The sequence below is a fragment of the Macrosteles quadrilineatus genome, unplaced genomic scaffold (assembly GCF_028750875.1).
Source record: "Macrosteles quadrilineatus isolate MER2022 unplaced genomic scaffold, UCM_ALF_1.0 Scaffold_6__1_contigs__length_79288215, whole genome shotgun sequence".
Taxonomy (NCBI): Eukaryota; Metazoa; Arthropoda; class Insecta; order Hemiptera; family Cicadellidae; genus Macrosteles; species Macrosteles quadrilineatus.
Window position 1 is genome coordinate 48,007,741 of NW_026542599.1, and position 19,281 is coordinate 48,027,021.

Sequence of the window (19,281 nt, forward strand, 5' to 3'; positions counted from 1 at the left end):
CAGCTACGAGTTATGAGTCGCTGAAATAATGCACGGTGGCAGTCACCGACCATCGATGCAATGACGCAGTTTTTTGTGACGGGGTCGCTGGCGCTGTGAGTAGTTGTGTTAGCGTTAGCAATGCTGCATCACACATATTTTCACACATAGTTTTGAAAACAGGCTCCACAAAATATTTCAAATCCGATTTTAAATTTGAGTCTAAGGGTAGTTCACGAATGTCTCGTTATTCTTCTATCACATTGCGTATACCCACAGCCGCCTTTAACTCCAGGCCGCGGCCTTCGAACTGGCAACATCGCAAGTGGTGTTGTAACAGCTGATTTTTTTGGAAGCAACTAATGGTATTTGTGTATTTACAAAAGATTGATTACTGGACTATGACAATATTGACTCCGCTTAAAAATGCATAAATATAGATTTTAATTCATATTGTTTCAATTTTCAATTCTGTATGTTTTATTTTCAATATTTTAATAAATTTATGTTCATAAATTAAAAATTAAATCAATAAAGTGTGAATTAATGAGCTGATGTCACCTTCCTGCCATGTTATTTAATGGGACGTCTGTCACTAAACAACACCACTTGCAATGTTGCCAATTCTACCAGGCCGCGGCCTGTAGTTGAAGGCGGCCGTGGTATACCTCATCATGTGACCACAGCTTATGGCAGGGCTATTGTTGTTACCGCTTGTCGTCTGTGGATTGGCCTACACCTACACATTAAGACCCTTGAAAAACGTTCCCAGTTTGTGGCGGAACTGAAAAAGCTCTATTTTGAGAAGATGAAAACTATGCCACGAATGCCGCTGACATCACATCGTTTCGTTACGGTAATCGTGTTGCCTCAAGAGTAGACATTAGCCACTAGAGATATGACGTCACTACACCTTTAGCCTTAGTCCCTCCCGTGTGCCCATTCCGTGAACCCAGCGCTATCCAAATCGGATTGTTATTGTCAATGTCATTTGTCATTTCATTTTTGTTTGTTTGTCATGGTTTAGTCTATGAATCAGGTCAGGTTAGGATTTAGGAATCTGAATTAAAATAAATTAGAACATTTATTTGAGTATTTGACCATTAAGAAGTTAGTTCATTTTCATTATGAAATAAAATGAATGATGTATTGTCGTGAACCATCTCATAAACCAACATTATAAAGGCAAACCAACTCAACAGTAAGTTAAGTACTGAGGCTACTTAAAATATCTTAATTATCTAAGCCTAATTTATTAAGCTAGGCTAACTTATTTAGTGTTAAAATGGTGTAAGTTACTATGAAAGAGTATGCCTATTCACTACCATTAGGTAGGCTAGGCAATTTAGGCTAGTTATTGAGAAGAAAGTAGTGTAGGCCTAGGCCTAGATAATATCACTATTTATAAACTAGGTACCTATATTTTCACCTAAAATAAATAAGTAATGCAAAGATTTAAGTTAAGGTAGGCTAAAGGAAAAATTTACACACGCGTCCGGTAACCCGACGTCGATTAGGCGTCCGGCAGTGACGTCACCAGGTTGTTGGGGCCCGGAATGCCATTACCACAATTTTACGATGTACAGCCATTGGTGTTCGTGGTGTAAGTAACTTAGTGGAAAGAGTGCTCGGCTGATATGCAAGAGGTCCCTGGTTCGAGTCCCATGGGTAGGCATAAGTTAACTTTAACTTTTTGTCAAAGATTTTGCATTGAATGCCATTTCTTCTTAAGTAACTTAAACTGTACATCTTTTGTTAGAATTTTTGGCATCTTATAGGTAATTTATTTTTATGAAAAGAATTTAAGTTAGGCCTAGGCCTAACCTTCATTTGATTTTTTAATTAAGTTACGGTATCAGCAAATTTGCTTGGTTAGTTTAGGTTATGAGAGTAACTGCCGGATGCCTAACTTAATCCACGTTCGGTTACCAGACACGTATCCTCTGCGACAAAATTAAGTTAGCCTAACTTAAGTAACTTAGTTGAGCCCAAACCTAAACCTGCAATAGGCCTAATTCATAAATTAAAAAAATGTCTTTGAGGCTAGGTAAGTTAGACTCCATTGAACGTTATCAATAACATTTTTACATTAGTTCGATGGCTTAATATAGGCCTTGGCTACACTTAACTTAGATTTGGATAAGAAGGTATCCGCCGGGCCTGCAGAGGCTGTATGAGTAACGCTCGTAAGATGGCATCAATGTCTTAAAATGGCTTAAGAAGACAAGATCAGGGGTTTTTTCTGAAAGGTGGCCACAACCATAGAAATTTAAACCAGTTCTACGCCTCAAACACAAACTAGACGTGTACCACCTAGGCTAATTCAGGAGCCATAACTAATCTGTTTAAAAATTAAGTCATAGCTGTAAGTTACCTTACGTTACATTCTGTAAATTAAGAGGCTAGTTCAAACTTAGTAGTCCTAGCCTATGTTTAACTTAAGTAGACTAAGTTGGGCCTATTTTAAATTTCAGCTAAGCTGTAACATAAAGAAACATGTCTCTTGGACTGGTAGCATACGACGACAGTGAGGAAAGTGAAAATGAGTCAGATACTGAGCCAACCCAAACAATTGCTGTCCCCGATCCTCAGAAAAAAACAGAACTCACAAAGAAACCAACGTCAGTTATCGAGTCTGGGCACATCAGTGATGAAGAATTAGAATCGACAACTGGTGTCAATGGCACTGCACATTTTAGCGATGAAGAAGTTGAGTCAAAGAGTTTTAACAAACCTGCAAACTTACATTTACCAGAATCAAAGTTAAGTTTGATAAACACTGACATTGACATAAAGTGTTTAACAAGTATTTCAAGAAAAGGAGGCCCTGTCAAAATCACCATTCCCTCTCTGAATGAGGTAGGTAAAAATTATCATTAAGTTACCTGCAGGTAGATTAAATTATTGTCAAGTTATATTAACTTAGGCTACAGTAGAGTGTTCTTTGAAGCCGGGTCATCGAAGTCATTCTTTAACCAAAAGGAAGAAACCTAGAAAAAAATTAAATTGACATGCATACCAAATCACCTAGGCCTAACTAGGTACCTATTGATTATAATTCTAAATGGAATTATTCTTCTTCTGAAATGATTCTGAGTCTAAATGATTCTGATTCTGATTGCTTATGATAATTCTGTGTTCATGAGGTGATCACTGTGTTGTCAAGATTGCAAGATGTCCTAACAGACGTTGTTCCGTTTGTGGGAGACTAACACTGCTGTACCTGAGAATGCAGAATTTGCTAAGTCCTGTTATTGTCTCGATTGTAGGAGACAATTAAAACAAGTAAAAAGTAGCCTACATTGAAACTTGTAGGCTATAATAAGCAAAATTTAAATTTTGAATAATTTGAAAATATTTTTGGCCTAGGCCTATCTAATTTTTCCTGTCAATTTATTTCAACAGCCTCAATTCTCAATTGTTTTGAATAACTTAATCGACTCTCTACTATAAAAGGTATGGAGATTAATTGATTTGTATAATGCATTTTACCTAGGGTTGCCATATCCCCGGGTTTTCCCGGAGATTACAGGATTTTTATGTTCAAAATTTAGCTCCGGGGAATTTCTGCAAAAAGTGAGACATCTCCTCATTTTTATAACAGCACTGGTAACTAAAGTTTTTTTTTTTCATTGGTTTCACTTTGGGCAGCAACGTCCTTAGTTTATCTTTATCGTCTGTTTCATTGCTCCCAGTCCCAGTCCCCCAATTTGTGTCTGCCGTCCAGTCCAAAGGTATCCAAGTTTACTACCAAAGCCTTGCAGACAGGGAGCATTTTGTTTACGTTATTCAATCATTCGTTATTTTTCGTGAGATGTGAACAGCAAGATGCAACATTTTATGCTTTCGCATACCATATTTGAGTATTGGCAATGCAGCACACAAATATTGAACAGAAACGGTTAATAAACATAAACAGATTAGGCCACTGGCCCAATGCCTATACTATACTCCACGCCAAAGCTGGTGGCGGCTGAGGGATTAGGACCGCCAGGTAGGACTACATAGGTCGGACCTGCTCACCGACCTGGTTGTCCTAATCCCTCAGCAAAACCGATGAGTAACAGCACTTAGCAAAACCGTTAAGTATTTTAAGCTACGGTATTTTGCTGTGGGGCTGTGGTCATGATGTTAGCAGAATCTTGCTCCTACAAAAGGAGGCTTTAAGAATCATTACTTTTTCTAAGTACAGAGCCCATTGCAAACCCTTGTTTATTCAGGAAAAAATACTCACAGTTTTTAATTTATTTATTTATGTGTGTCTTGTTTATGTAAAAGTTAATAGGCCTATTAATATTAATGCTGTAGCCTTGAGATCACATTCAAGTCGTTATCAGTCCGCCAAGGAGGAAAGGTCGATGCGGTGAACGCCCGTGTTTGTGCAAGCCCGCCGGTCTGCCCGTGTAATCCTGCCTCCTATCACGCTAAAGGACTTTTTTACATACAGTTGGTGTCAAATAATTACCCTCTATACGCTTTATTTGTGTCAAACCTATAGTGAACTTTTTCGTTATCCATTTTGTGCGGGAAATCTTTTCTTGCTATTAGTTCTTATTTTTTATTAGGACCTTGCTGTTTAACCTAATCCAAAATGGACTGTTCTAAGTGTGGACGTGATGTTGCAAATTCAAAAAACACTGTGAAGTGCGTGGAGTGCTCCTCGACCTTCCATGTTACGTGTAGTCGTATACGAACTGTGGCAAAGTTATCGGCCATGTCGCCGCAGGCTCTGGCCACGTGGAAGTGCGACGGCTGCGGCCAGGAGACTGCGTCTGCTGCGAGTGGTAAGTCAGACTCTGAGGACAGTAAGATATGTGATATTCTCCGTGCTATACAACGGGATATGGCTGCGAATCAGGATTCAAGTAACCAGAATTTTAATACCGTTAATCAGCAGTTGAACAATATGAACCAAACCCTGAATGAGCTCAAGGATAAAATTTTAGTAGTAGAGAGGGAGAACGCGTCTCTAAAACAGGACTTAGGACATTTAAAGGAAGAAAATGTTATCCTTCGGGAAAAAGCTAACAGCCTTGAAATGGAGATCGAGGACCTCAAGCAGTACTCTAGAAACCGAAACATTGAAATAAGGGGCATCCCTCTTACTAAGAATGAAAACGTTTATTTGATCTTGGAAAGCATAGCAAGAGCCTTAGGAATAACTTTCAATAGAGGTGACATCTCAATCGCCCATCGTCTGCCCGCACCTAGGAAGAAATCATTTCCCCCCTCAATCGTCGCCCAATTTGTGTCCAGATCGACTAGAGCTGAGTGGATGGAGGCCGCCAGAGATAACCCGATCCAAACGACAGATGTTGCAGCATCTCTTCGACCATCTCCAGTCCTGCTCATCGACCATCTTACACCTCGGAATCGTCGACTCCTGGGATATGCTAAAACTTTTGTCAAAGAAGGTCGTCTCGCCTACGCTTGGTCAAAGGAGGGGAGGATCAAGATTAGGAAGACACCAGATGGACCTGTCAAGACAATCAGGGACAACAGTGAAGTGGATGAGTTCGCAGGTCCAGCTCTTGGCGGGGGCGACGAGTCCGTGGTCAGCGGCAACGGAGAACCCACAGCGGCAACGGAGAAACCAGCAGCGGCAACTGAGAAACCAAACAGCGGCTAGGAACCCGGAGCAGTAGATTTCAACACAGTATGGATTAAGCCTCCTAGGTATTATTTTTAATGTTTTTTATAATGTACTTTTCGTTTTTACTAGTTTATATAAACTACCAGCAGTAGTTACTAGTATGTTAGGCAACTAAATACACATTTTTTCTTATTTCATTTTACAACAATACCGTGTTAATATGTTCAATCCAAGTACTGTACTACTAGTCACGTAATCTTATCATCATGATCAATTTTTTCATTTTTCCCTGTAGCCATTTCTTTTAAATCTGAATTAGTGTAAAATTTATCTATTCGTCTAAGCTCACCAACTTAAGTAAATGTATTTTAACTCAATTCATATTCTAATAATAAAACGATTTATTTTTATTTTGGAGGGAATGAATCTACTCATTTCTTTAGCACCAGGAATACTATACTTAATACTAGGGGTCTTTTGTTTACATTTGTATTTACCTATAAATAAGGTATACCATGCCAGTGAGTAGTGGGCTTATGTAAAGCACAGTTTCAATTCACGAAGTAAATATTTTTAGTTAGGGGTCACAATCTTTGAAACAAAACACAAATAAAGAGAATAAGTATTGGGCACTATTTGTGAGTAAATTGTTTTTAGTTGTTTTCACAAGCATGTAATTTTTATTTTCACTTTTTATTTGCCATACAGAATGCACCATGGTGTATTTTCAGGAATATATATGTTTTAAATTAACTAAAAACGTATTTCTCTGATTCTTATTCTGTAGATACTAATCATTTGAAATAAGAGTAGGATTCTAAGTAATCTTTTTTTTTATCTGAAGTTTCTATGGGCTGAAGGTGGGTTTGTCTCTTTTCATGGAGGAAATTTTTGACGACATTATCTCTTACCAAAATGTTAATGCACGCATATATGAAGACATATCAACATTTAGTTTTTTCAGTGAGTTTAATGTAGATATTAAAAATAGTTTAACGATTCTTAGTCTAAATATTAGAAGTTATAGTAAAAATATAGACGAGCTGATTATTATTTTAGATAGTTATGTATATCATTTTGATATAATTGTTTTAACTGAGACTTGGGTGGATGAATCTAGTGCGAATGTGAGTATGGATGGTTATAACGTGTTTATGAACAAAGAGAGTAGAAATCGTAATGATGGTGTGATTGTATTCGTGAAAAAGTGTTTTTCTGCGTGCATGGAGGAGGTTGGTATGTTTGGAGCAACGTGTGTTAAAGTAGATGTATTGTTTGGCGATGCGCGGCTTTCCCTGTTATCGGTGTACAGGAGTCCGTCTAGTGATCTATCTCTCTTTATCGACGACCTTGAAGCCTACTTAGATAATAGACCCAGGGATAGGACACACTGGCTGGTCGGCGACATTAACTGCTGCATTTTGCCAAATAAAGTAGACAATCTCTCACAACGCTACTTAGATGTTTTATATGGTTCAGGTTTTATTAGCTGTATCAATTTGCCAACCAGAGTTACAGAAGATACAGAAAGCTGTCTGGATCATTTTTTCACCGACTGTAAAAACACTAACTCCATTAAATCCGCAATTATTCAATGTGCTCTAACGGACCATTTTTTCACAGTTGTTCAAATACAAGGTCCGAAAGATTTCTCAGATGCCACTCCTAATTTACAAGCCAAAACAGAGAAAACGTGTTTAGATTTTTCTATTGCAAACCGCCTTATCTCTGATACGGATTGGTCTGTTATCACGGATGTAAACGACGTCAATGATAGTTGTAATCTTTTTGCTCATAAGTTACAAGAAATTATTTCAATATCTACTACTAAGAAAACAATTTCATCTAAGGAGTTTAAAATAAAACCTTGGATTACGTCTGGTATTGTCAGATCGATCCGTGTCAGAGATGGGATGAGTAGACGTCTAAAAAATCAACCCTTTAATGCAGTTCTGAAACTACGTTTTAAAAAATACAGAAACACTCTTAGTAAGATAATTGCTTCTGCTAAACTTCTTTATTATCGCAGGAAATTAAGTGAATCTAGGAACGACAACAGAAAATTATGGAACAATATTACTGAAATTATGGGTACAAAAAAGATTAAGGAGGATTTCCCTATCAACCAGTTTCTAGGTAAAAGGAAGTGTACAGGCACAGATGATATAATTGAAGTTGCGAATACTCTTAACGAATATTATGTCAATGTAGGAGCCGACTTAGCCAGTTCTGTCCCCCCTGTGTCAGAACCTATCGTGAGAGATGAGGATTACCGGACGGACTCTACCTTCCAGCTGACGCCTATTTTAGAGGTAGATTTAGTAAAATTGGTCAATAATATGAAAGGTGGCTCTGCCCCAGGTGTAGATGGAATTCCAACTAAATTAATAAAGCAAAACATAAATATACTTAAATCGCCACTTCTTCATATTATAAATATGAGTTTGACATCTGGGGTTTTCCCAGATTTTTTCAAATTAGGGAAAGTAATTCCTATCTACAAGAGTGGACAGAAAAACCAATGTGTGAGTTTCAGACCAATTACATTAACTAGTGTGTTGTCTAAATTATTAGAAAAGTGCGTTAGGGAGCAGCTAGAAAATTATTTGATGGTTAACGACATTTTATTTGAAAACCAATTTGGCTTTAGGAGGGATAAAAATTTAAATGATGACCTTTTTCTACTCACTAAAAATATTCATGACGCAGTTGGGAGAAATAAGAAACCTCTTTTAGTCTTTATAGATTTGGCCAAAGCTTTTGATACAGTTGACAGGGAAATTTTATTGAACAAATTAAGCTTAATAGGCGTCCGTGGGGCTGCACTGGAGTGGTTTAGAAGTTATTTTAGTAATCGATTTCAAGTTGTGTCAATTTTGGGCCACTCCAGTGTACCTCAATTGATCGAATTTGGGGTTTTCCAAGGAAGTTCGCTTGGACCTCTGTTGTTCCTCATTTATATAAATAATCTAGGTAGGGTCTTATTGGACGGTGGAAAACTTTTTCTTTATGCCGACGATTCCGTTTTACTTTTTGAAGGCGACAGCTGGGAGCAAGTGTACCGTGTGGCTGAGCGGGGCCTTCGCACTGTCAAGCAGTGGTTCGACCAGAGTCGGCTCTCAGTCAACATATCCAAAACCAAATATATGCCTGTGTCTGTGAGAGCCGACCACGACCCGGTCGGCCTGCATCTGCGTTTGCACACGTGCGGAAGTGCGAGGCTGTATGAATGCGTGATGTGTGAGTGCATTGAGAGAGTATCTGAATATAAATATCTGGGTATCATCTTTGACAACCGCCTAAAATGGAATTGCCATATTAATTATGTAAGAAATAAGTTGCGCAAAGTATCTTTTATCTTTTCACGCATCAACAGGATACTTCCCCCCGACTTGATTAGAACTGTGTATTATGCCTATGTACAATCCCTATTGCAATATGGAATCTTAGCTTGGGGTGGTTGTTATCAAAATGTTTTATCGCCACTTGAAATAATTCAAAAATCTATTATCAAGATAGCACTAAAAAAAAATCGCCGTTATCCCTCAAATATTTTGTTCAACGAATTCAAAGTTCTTAATATACCCCAACTCTTTATAAAAAATATAATTCTGTATATTCATAAAAATGAAACGTTCTTGTTCCAACATATTACACATCAATACCATACTAGATCAACAACTAATCATGGAATTATTACTCCTAGATTAACAAAATCAATAAACAGCACTTCGTCTTTTTATCTTGCAAACATAATTTATTCCCAACTTCCACTAATTATTAAATCCCCCCCTCCTTGCAGTCTACGTACATACAAAAAAATTATTGATAAATGGTTACTAGAAGTTGGCCGTCACAGAATAAGAAACTATTTCACCTCCATTTACATATAGATACTACTATCATTTCATCAACAACTGCAGTATATCTATGCCGTTGCGTGCGTGTATGTTTGTGTGTGTTGTGTGTGTGTGCGTGAGTTTGAGGTGGGTGTGTGTGTGGTGTGCCATGGGTACCCCGTTAGGCTGGACCACAGGGACAGTGCAGTGACGGTTTTTTTAATAAGAGCTACCAGCCGCCTGTGGATCCCGGGGCGGGTACTATGGAAGGTAGTGGCTGTGAATGCATGTTTGTGGTGAGTGTAGGTTCTTTGTGAGTTTGTGAGGTATGAGTGGTCTGTGTGAATGTGTTAGGGCTTTGTGTGTGGAATGCATGTGCCAAGTCTCGGTTAATTCTAATTATGTGTATTTCTAATGGGATAATTTCCTACATTTTAACGTGCAAACTGAACGCGTGATATATGCGTGCATCAACTTTTCATACACTGTATCGTTTTGTATATATTTATCTTGTAAACTAGTTTTTTTCTTATTTATCTTTTTCTTGTATACTAATTCTGTGTACAATATGTATATATATAGATTTTCCTTTTTGAATGTAGCCTAAATTATTGTTTTTTGTGCGGATGATTGACTCAATCCCCAACCACAGGCATATAGCCCATTTGGGGATTCATATTTCATAAATCGTTTATGTACCATTCAATCTGATGTTCTGTATTGAAATAATAAAGAATTCATTCATTCATTCATTCATTCATTCATTCATTCATTCATTCACATAGTTATTTTACTAGACATAGGAATAATTTAGAGTTACCTTTAGTCAGGCTAACAAAGTCACAAGAATCTTTTTCTTATATAGGGTTAAAGATGTTTAATCGTTTGCCAGCTGAGGCACACTGTGTTGATCTTAAGTTATTTAAAAGTAAACTTTTTTGCTGGTTATTAAATCACCCTTTTTATAGTTTAAGTGAATTTTTCATGTCTGACATTGATATTAGTTTTTAGTTTCTGACTGATGTAGGCCTTAAACCTGTGTAACTTACTTTGTTGTTTAAATTATTTAAAGTAGCCTAGTTATTGAATGTTATAGGCCCTAATGCTAACCACTGGACATTTTATCCTTGCAGATTACTGAGACTTCTTAGCCTAAGTTACTCTCATATTGACCTCAACTATACAAAATGTTCTTTTTGTAATTTGTTATAATAAATTCTTGATTCTTGATTCTTGATTCAGCCGCCACCGGCTTTGGCGCGGAGTATAATAGCTGTAACAACTGGTTTACTGTAGATGTTTTTGACGGTTCCATTTAAATATTAAAAGTAGAGTGTTTACTTTTGAGCCATGTTTATGTATGACCCATACCGTTTTTGTTATAATATTTTTGCTATGTAGGTACATTATCCAATTTTCTCCACTATAGTAGGTAATGGGGCCGCCGGCTAAAAATCTCTTTTTTACAAGTTACCATATGGCAACCCTCATTTAACCTCAGTGCAAATGCTCTAAAACACTGACAACTTTTCTTGTGCAGTTTTAAGCTGCACGGGGGTTCTACGTACTTTATCCTCTTAAACATGGTATGCCTATAGTACATTTTCTGCGATCCCAAAGGGGTACTACCTATTATTAACACCCAAAATATAGCTCGCCATACTGCAATAGCCTTTGATAAATGAATAAGTACTGTTTATACTACTTATATTTTACTGTTTTAGGAGGCAAATGTTATATAGGCTAATAGTTTTTTGTAGGCCTAGTAAGTAAGTCTATTAAAAATTCATCTTTTCACCACCTACTACATCTGTTTCAATAAGGTTTTTACAAATATCTCTTTGGTTTTTGTAGGTGAATGACGAAGATGAGCCACCTTCGAAGAAGAAGCTGAAGCCCTCTCAAGTAAGAGCTTGATAGATCATTTACTTTGACACGTACAATGAGGTTTATTTAATTTTTTTTTGATTTTTGTTTGTAGTATGGTAGGTTTTATAAATTTAATTTATTCTCCTTGTTGGTGTTATGTTTCTAATGAGAAAAGAGTAGGTGAAATTTTCTTTAGTTGTATTCAAGTAACTCTGTGAAGCGCCGTCTTAAGTAAATTTTGTTAATACAGTTCAAATCCAGTTGCTTTAAGTTGACCTTTTGTTAGATGCATTGTCAATTAGATTGAAATGAACTAGCAACATCCAAATTTGAAAGTGAGCACTATAACCATTTGGTCTTAATTTGTCCTCGCATTGTTTTTTTTTTTGTACAGTAGGTACTATGACAAGACTGATTGTCTTGTAACTTATATTTAAAAGGTGGGAAGGAGCAAGAATATTGGTGGAAGAAGTAAAGAACATGGCACAAGTCTCAGATTGGACTGAGCTCTCATCACCGTGATAGGGGCTCCTTGAAAACCTTAATTTAGGCATATGGACAGCCCATCCTGCAGGTGAAGGATCCTAAACTGTGTGTAGTTTTTTACTATTTGTAAAATAAGAGATTACTGTATAAAGCAAGATTTGAAAAGCCCACCAACTCTACACTGCTTGAATGTTCAGTAGATCTGCTGTTAAATCAGTCACATTAAGGCTTGTAAATTAAATTACGTAACTCTTGATCTTTTTAATCCCTATTTTGATTTTGTCACAGAAAGGTTCAGGACTATTTGCACTCCTGCCGAGCCCGAAGAGCTCTCTAGTGCCTCAGTCAGTCAGCAGGAAACCAACTCCAGCTGTTAAGAAGTCATTACCAGTGGCTTCAGCGAAGAAGTCTAAAATTCCTGTTACAAAAGCATCTACTCTGATCAGCTACGAAGATTCGGGCGATGAAGAAGAAGTCTCTGGAACAGTTGACTTTTTCTCGCTGGAGAGCAAAGACAAAGACGTCACTCCTGTGGATGTGAACATTGATATTCCAGAGGTCTCAACTTCCAGTGGTGAGGTTGAAGCAAACGCTTCTTCCAGTACGAGATCGTCTTCTGACTGGCAACACCTGCAGGCTGCAAATGCTAGTACTTCGAGTTCTTACCTTGTTCAACCTGAGAATCCCCAGCAATCAGACTTCGGGTATTCTACTTCTGAGTTTATGACCGTCAGCAATAGCGACTTGGAGCTGGATCAACAAGCGGTAGGTCTTGTGTATAAGATTTTTAATTAAGATTGGCAAAACATTTTATGTGTCTTCCTAAGGTAGCCTATCAAGACTAAAAGTAAAAAAAAAAAAAAACTAAAAGTTTGTATGTCGTTAGTTATGCTGGAAAACAATATACATACAATAATTTGTACCAAGATTATCAGAGAGATAGACTAAGGTGTGTCAAATGCTAAACATGTTAAGGCTAAAGATTGATAAATCAAATGTCTAGTAAACAGGCATGATAACCTTTTAACTTTTCTACAAACCTGTTGTAGTCTATAATTATTAGGTATTTTCATGATTCGTCTCCCTCACCTTCACAATAAAGCACAGTCATCATAGTATCTGTGTGTTAAAGGCCTGGTTCCACAGGATGCGGAATCTCCGCCGTGCGGTGCGATTTTTTCCGCTGCGGAATTAAAACGACACTGGTTTAATGGAGTTCCCATGTGTGCGGTTCCACTGACTTGCGATTCCGCATCCCGAAATTTCCGTTCCGCATGGCGGAGAAATCATACTGGTCTGAGAGCAGTAGCAGTGCGGATTCCGCCAGCGGAGAAGAGCCATCAAATATTGTGACCGTGCAGTTTCAATATGTCTTGTGCTGTAAAAAGAGTTATAGATGAACGTTTTTCTTCGACTGAAGAGGAAGAACTTGTCGAGTTGGTTTCTCAACATGATGTGGAAATCGCATGTCAGTGGGTTTCTGAGAAATTAGCGAAGACGTATGCACACAATCACACCAGAATACATTCAATGATAAAAGTAATGGTTTGTTTAGGTCACGTTTACCTATACACAACATTTGAGCCAATTATAAAGTAATACCTATAATCGCAACACCGACTTTCAACAAACTAACTGCTTAAATAAATTATTATAATGCATTTAACATAAACTGTCGAAAATGGTAGACCTGACGAACAATTATCCTGAGATGTTTGGGTATCAAGTGTTGAACGAGATCTGATCGTGGTTGAAACCCATAAGTTTCGTTAAATAAATAGCAAAAATATTAAATATTGGTACATACCTTAGTGTTACCGCTAGTTTAATCTCGGCATTCAATGGTTGTTTGTCTCGATAAGTAGCGTTGGTGGGTAAGTCATCTTTGATGAGATCAACCAAAAAGAAAAATTGGTCTTTTGACACACGGAAGTACTTAATTTCGTTGTCAACTAAATGATTACGAACCAGAATGTCATACGCCCCTTCACTGTCCCGATTCTTAAATTTGTCACTTCGGTCACTGCGACTTGACACTAACAAAGATAAAAGATCGACAACATCATCATCAATGTCATCATATAACATCAAAGCCAAAAGGGCTTTCCTCTTTCTATCCATACTCCGTCGCTAGTTTGCATAGAACTGAATCTCCGCAACGTTATTTCTGCAGTCTGTAGAACCACCCCTTTGATTTTTCGCTGCGTAATTTTCCGCTGCGAAAAATTACGCACCGCATGGCGGAGATTCCGCATCCTGTGGAACCATAGCTTAAGCCATTCAGTTACATTTTATCATTTATCGCGGATGATATCGCGGCTAAATACGTTTTCCAGACTGCCAAAATCTCGATTTATATCGAGCATAGTCTAGGAGCCGGACTAGAGGTTCGTGAAGAGGTAGTGGAGGGTGACTCATGTACGTTTGCACAAATACACATTGCCTCTGTGCCAATGCAGTTTATCTGGTACTAACAACTATTATTGAAATTAAAAGTATACGTAAACAAATAACAAGCTTTATATTAGTAAAGCATTTTAAAAATTAAAAAGTATTAGGAGGTAGCTCGAGATAGTTTTTAAGTTCGAGACAAACCTCTGATCACCCTCGTATCCAACAGCAATGTTGCCTTACACTTGAAACTTGAGTGTCCACTTCGGTACAAGTAATGAATTACAATATTCCATACAAACTTTTATGTGAAAAAGTTTACTAAAATTATTTATTAATTTCATATTGATGGATGTTAGCATATGGATTACTGTATAATAATTAAAGTCGTTTGGATACCTACATTTAAGTAATCCAATTCGTTGCTTATGTTGCAACCGTTTTCAACTCTGTGGAGTCATCTTTAGGCTCCCAAGGATATAAGTTGTCATTTCATTTGAAGGACCAGACCTTACATGCAGAATCACACCATCCTCGCAGCTTAAAAAGTTTCATTCATAGGGTGTTGTCCGTACCTACCTACTAATGGAGTAATGTGATAACAACAAATAAGTTAACATAATTAAGCACATTGCAGTTGCAAATGGTTATACCAACTCTTTAATTGACAAGTTAATTTCTAAACACACAAATAAAAAACCAGACACTTAGTAATTTGATGGCTAGTAACAGTTTCGTTCATAACTACCAATAAACTTAATTCATTACTGAAAGAACGCCTACGAGAAAGCATAACAATGTATGATAAGAACGGTGTTTACAAGTTCAACTGTAATAATTGTACAAAGTACTACATCGGCCAAAAAAACAAAATCCCCTCAGTCTTCAAATTTTGCCGATCACCTAGTATCAAATAATCATAATTTTACAAGTATGGACAACAATATGGACATTTGACATTTTTTGCAAGATCGTTTTTATAGAAATACGTTAGGCCTTGAGGAATTTGAGATTTACAGAGCTGTAAGATCTAACAAAGAGAACGTGCTGAACGACAAACATTCATTTCAGTCTAATTTTATTTACAATACAGCAATCATAATAATGGATGAGGGAGAAGGTAGAAGGGAATGCGATGATCGGCATTGACCATTAGACCTACGCACAACCACGGTAGTTTGGACTTTACATCCGGCCGGTACGCGTCGTTCACCTTCTCAGTAATTTTGTGTGTTTTTTAAATGATAAGTGATAAGTGTTTATTCGTTTTTTTAAAACTATGACGACCTTCAAATGAAGTGATAACTTATATCCTTGGGAGCCTGAAAATGACTCCAGAGTTGAAACCGGTTGCAACAAAAGCAACGAATTGGATTACTTAAATGCTGGTATCTAAACCACTTTAACTATTTATTTATTGACCCCGATTTGTATACAAATCTGGATAATGGAGACGGTTCAATACACACACACTGTAGTATAGTGTATTGGATACTTCATCTTCATTTGGTTACCAGAACTTGGACGTAACCGGTCAAACCTGAAGAGTATGGACATTTCACATGCTCCTTAAGGTTTTGACACAGGCTACATATTCCTACATTCCATTTTCCTCAAAACTTTCACCAATTAAATCAATCTAACCTGGACGAAGAGTTTTAATTTCTCAATACTTTGTGTCCTTAGTTAGTTTGGATTTATTAGCGATTCCAGAATCTCCTATGACGATGGCAAAACCATGACTATCCACCGATTCCTATCCCAAAAGAGGTTCAAAATTATCCAAACCCTGTTAGAAAAACAGAAATCACATGTTCTCAAATATTTGGTTTAACATTTTTTTTTTATATTCAATTAATTACAAATCATACACTTAACGATTTAACTTATTTGTTCTGTAGATACTTTGATAAATCTTCATAGTTAATCTTGAACCGCTTTGTTTTATTTACTTCTGTTTTTCTTTCATTGAGTCCCAAATCTTAACCTACTACATCAACACAGTGTTGCTACAGATGCTTGTGTTTGTGTGCTACTCCATTTGTCAATGAGGCCTAAAAATCAACTTCACAAAAGATGGAGACCCTATCCTAAAATTTCACAAGTAACCTTTGAATAGAAACATATCATTGGTTGTTCAATCCCTCCTCACGCTATCCATACAGTTCAAGTTACTAACCACAACTGATTATAGATGCAGCAACTGTGCGGCCGACGAGACAGGATCAAGATGCAGGAGGTTAACCTGATTGATGTGAGTGGGGACAAGATCATGCCCGACAGCAGGGAGTGGCTAACCAAACAGCTGACAGAGGAGGTGGTGCATCGGCCCAGCCACAAGCGGAAGGACGGACCGACGTCCCAGCAGAAACGCAAACACCAGATCACTTACCTTGCCTACCAGGTGTGTACTATTAATGAAATCTGGAGGGTTTATTACAGCTTTTACTAAGTATAGAACTCCATTCCCTCGTAGCCTCTTTTATAATTCATAAAATTAAAATGCATATAAAACTAAATTGAGCCACGGAAAGAATAAGCTCAAGTAATATTACTGATCCTCTGTTGATCACCCACATTTTTTAACCTATTACAGTTATCATAGTACAGAACATCCCCGCTAATACGTCATCTACTGTACTGGACCTTGGCCGAACCAGTGAAAAATTTGGATAAACCCTAACAAAAAAAACCAAACATAACAAAAAAAGATAACATCGATAAAATTTCCTTGAGCTAGGAAGATGTTCAATATTTTGCCGCGATCGGTTGAGACGATAATGATGTTCCCATGCCCGCGGAAGGCATTAATATTTTGCTAGGGTTGTGATAGACTATGATAATGTTTGCGTTACCACAGGAGATGTCCTAGATTTAGCCGCGATATTGGGGGATGACGACTGAATTGAAAGTTTCCGTGACCACGAAAGAAGGGAGGGGGGCAAAATTTTTGCTGTGGTTGCGGAAGACGGTGATGATGTTCACAAGACTATGGGGAATGGTCACGATATTACCATGATAAAATTATCGATATGCGATGGCACGGTCGGATTAAGCAAGGAGTTTGGAGTACGCTAGGTTGGATCTACCCTTAAACAAAAACTAAGATATGAAATATAATTTTAGGCTAGCAAAATTGATGTTTCATTGGACAGTGTTCTTTTTTCAAGCAAAATTATGTTAGTTTTAACTAAACAAATTTGCTTCTAGTAGTTTCCAAAGAATGATTCTGAGTAAAATGCTATTTATACCACTCACAAATAAAAACACATTTTAGACATTAGCATATTAGACAGTTCAGTTGCAACCAATTCCTCAATCCCATATCACCCAAACTGTAAACAGCCTTTAGTATCAATGAACAAACCTTGACGTATCATTAAAGTCAGTCTGCCAATAACCTAATGCGGCTATGAGTGGGAAACATTTGAAGAAAATACTAAAAAACAAGATCAGCTTTTGAAAAATGATAAGATATTTACAAGAAATGTTGATTATATAGAACTGTTATGTACATTAAGAATATTTCCATAATCGTTGACTCTTTTAAAGTTATCAGAAATTATGACTGTTATTCGTTTTTAAACAACGCCTGTAATTCTTGGCCATTGCTCGAATTCGAGCAACAGGTGCACTAGTAAAGTAATGAATGGAGAATCACAGGTGAAAATAGCATTTCTAAACATACCTGGATTAGAACTCGACTGACGCCATGATGTAATTATCATTGGATGATTGTGGTCTAAGATTGGTTGCCTTTGCTTTGCCATCTGAATTTGATAATATATTACTTATAAAAGGGTTTCTTGTTAAAATTAAAAGTGAAATTAACTTTAGAACATAAGTCAATCTCGCAAAAGGTATAAAATTAATATTAATTCAATTTTTTTTGTTTTTCCTAACTATGCATTTTTTATTACTGTATTTGATCATAATTGTGATATTTTTTCAGGCCAAAGAAAACGAGTTGGAATTGAAAAACCAATGGGCAAACAACAGAATGTCTAGAAAACAGACTCAAGCAAAGTATGGATTTTAAGAGTGGATAAATGCCTAGTTTTAGAACTTAACCATAATTTATACTGTACAATATATTCATTATTGACTTATCACATATTTTCGAACAATGTAATGTAAATGTATATAAGCGTGGACAAGAAATCTTGTAAAACTTGTAATAAATCTTTTTTTTTTTATTATTGTGTTGTGTACCCACATGAAAAACTACAGGTTGAAATTTTTACTTGATTTTTAACACTTCCAGGATGTTTATTTGCATTGCATTATTCCAAAAAGAAATCAAAACAGAATACAAGGTTAAAAAGACTTAACAAAAAACGTAAAACAAAACTACCGAATTAGCTGTACAATTTACAATTACAATTCACTTTTAAAACACTGTAAAAAAGTCAGCATCACTGGATATTTCAAAGCGAATCCTATAAATAAACAAACAATGAGAGATGATGCCCTTAAGGAAATTGCCTGTTTAAAGTTTAGTTGCCATTTGCCCCTCCGGTAGATCATAAGCTTTAAAATTAAACATCAGTCATAACAATCGGTTAAATAGGATGGATTAAAAAGGGATGTTACAGAGAAACCCCTTGTTAATGTAATAAATTTATAGATAAGTGCATTGAACAATAACTTGGGTTAAAAATCATCCAATTTAAATCAAATTTGGTACAACTTCGTGAACCAGCACGATCTGACTAAAAGAAAGAGGTTTTATGGAGTAAAAATTATTTTTCCCCATTTTTGGCCTTAAAATGTAAAATTGTAGTTTTCTTCCAAACCATTTAGTAGATATTAAAAATAAATTCTGTAAGTATAATAAATATTTTTTTTATGTCTTAAGGTTACGGAGAAACCCCAACAAACTATAAGTTTGAAATTTTAATCTCATGGAGGATTAGTAAACTGTTGTATTTAACTTGTTCGGATATATTGTAATCAAATTTAGTTTATTTATTTATATCATGTTAAGCTATTAATCTATATAAATAAAATTAGAGTTTTGTCTGTACATTGCTTAGAATAATGAACTTTTTGGTTATTTTTACATTTCATAGGTCAGAGAAACCGAATCAAACCTTATCTCAATTTCTGTCTGTCTGTCTGTCT

At 36.6% G+C, this 19,281-nt stretch overlaps 1 protein-coding gene across 1 annotated transcript; it reads left to right on the forward strand.

Moving 5' to 3' along the window:
- The first annotated feature begins 1,033 nt into the window (after positions 1 to 1,033).
- LOC128996553 (proline-rich protein PRCC-like) lies at positions 1,034 to 18,351 on the forward strand. Its single transcript, XM_054421942.1, has 6 exons — positions 1,034 to 1,180; positions 2,454 to 2,838; positions 11,266 to 11,316; positions 12,055 to 12,531; positions 16,352 to 16,561; positions 18,110 to 18,351. Exons 2-6 carry the CDS (start codon positions 2,476 to 2,478, stop codon positions 18,194 to 18,196), a joined length of 1,188 nt encoding a protein of 395 aa, XP_054277917.1. The 5' UTR covers positions 1,034 to 1,180; positions 2,454 to 2,475; the 3' UTR covers positions 18,197 to 18,351.
- Positions 18,352 to 19,281: the final 930 nt, after the last annotated feature.

Coding starts and splice junctions, on each gene's coding strand:
- LOC128996553 (XM_054421942.1), top strand. CDS start 2,476: ATGTCTCTTGGACTGGTAGCATACGACGACAGTGAGGAAAGTGAAAAT. Junction 2,839..11,265: donor CCATTCCCTCTCTGAATGAG/GTAGGTAAAAAT, acceptor TGGTTTTTGTAG/GTGAATGACGAAGATGAGCC. Junction 16,562..18,109: donor TCACTTACCTTGCCTACCAG/GTGTGTACTATT, acceptor ATATTTTTTCAG/GCCAAAGAAAACGAGTTGGA.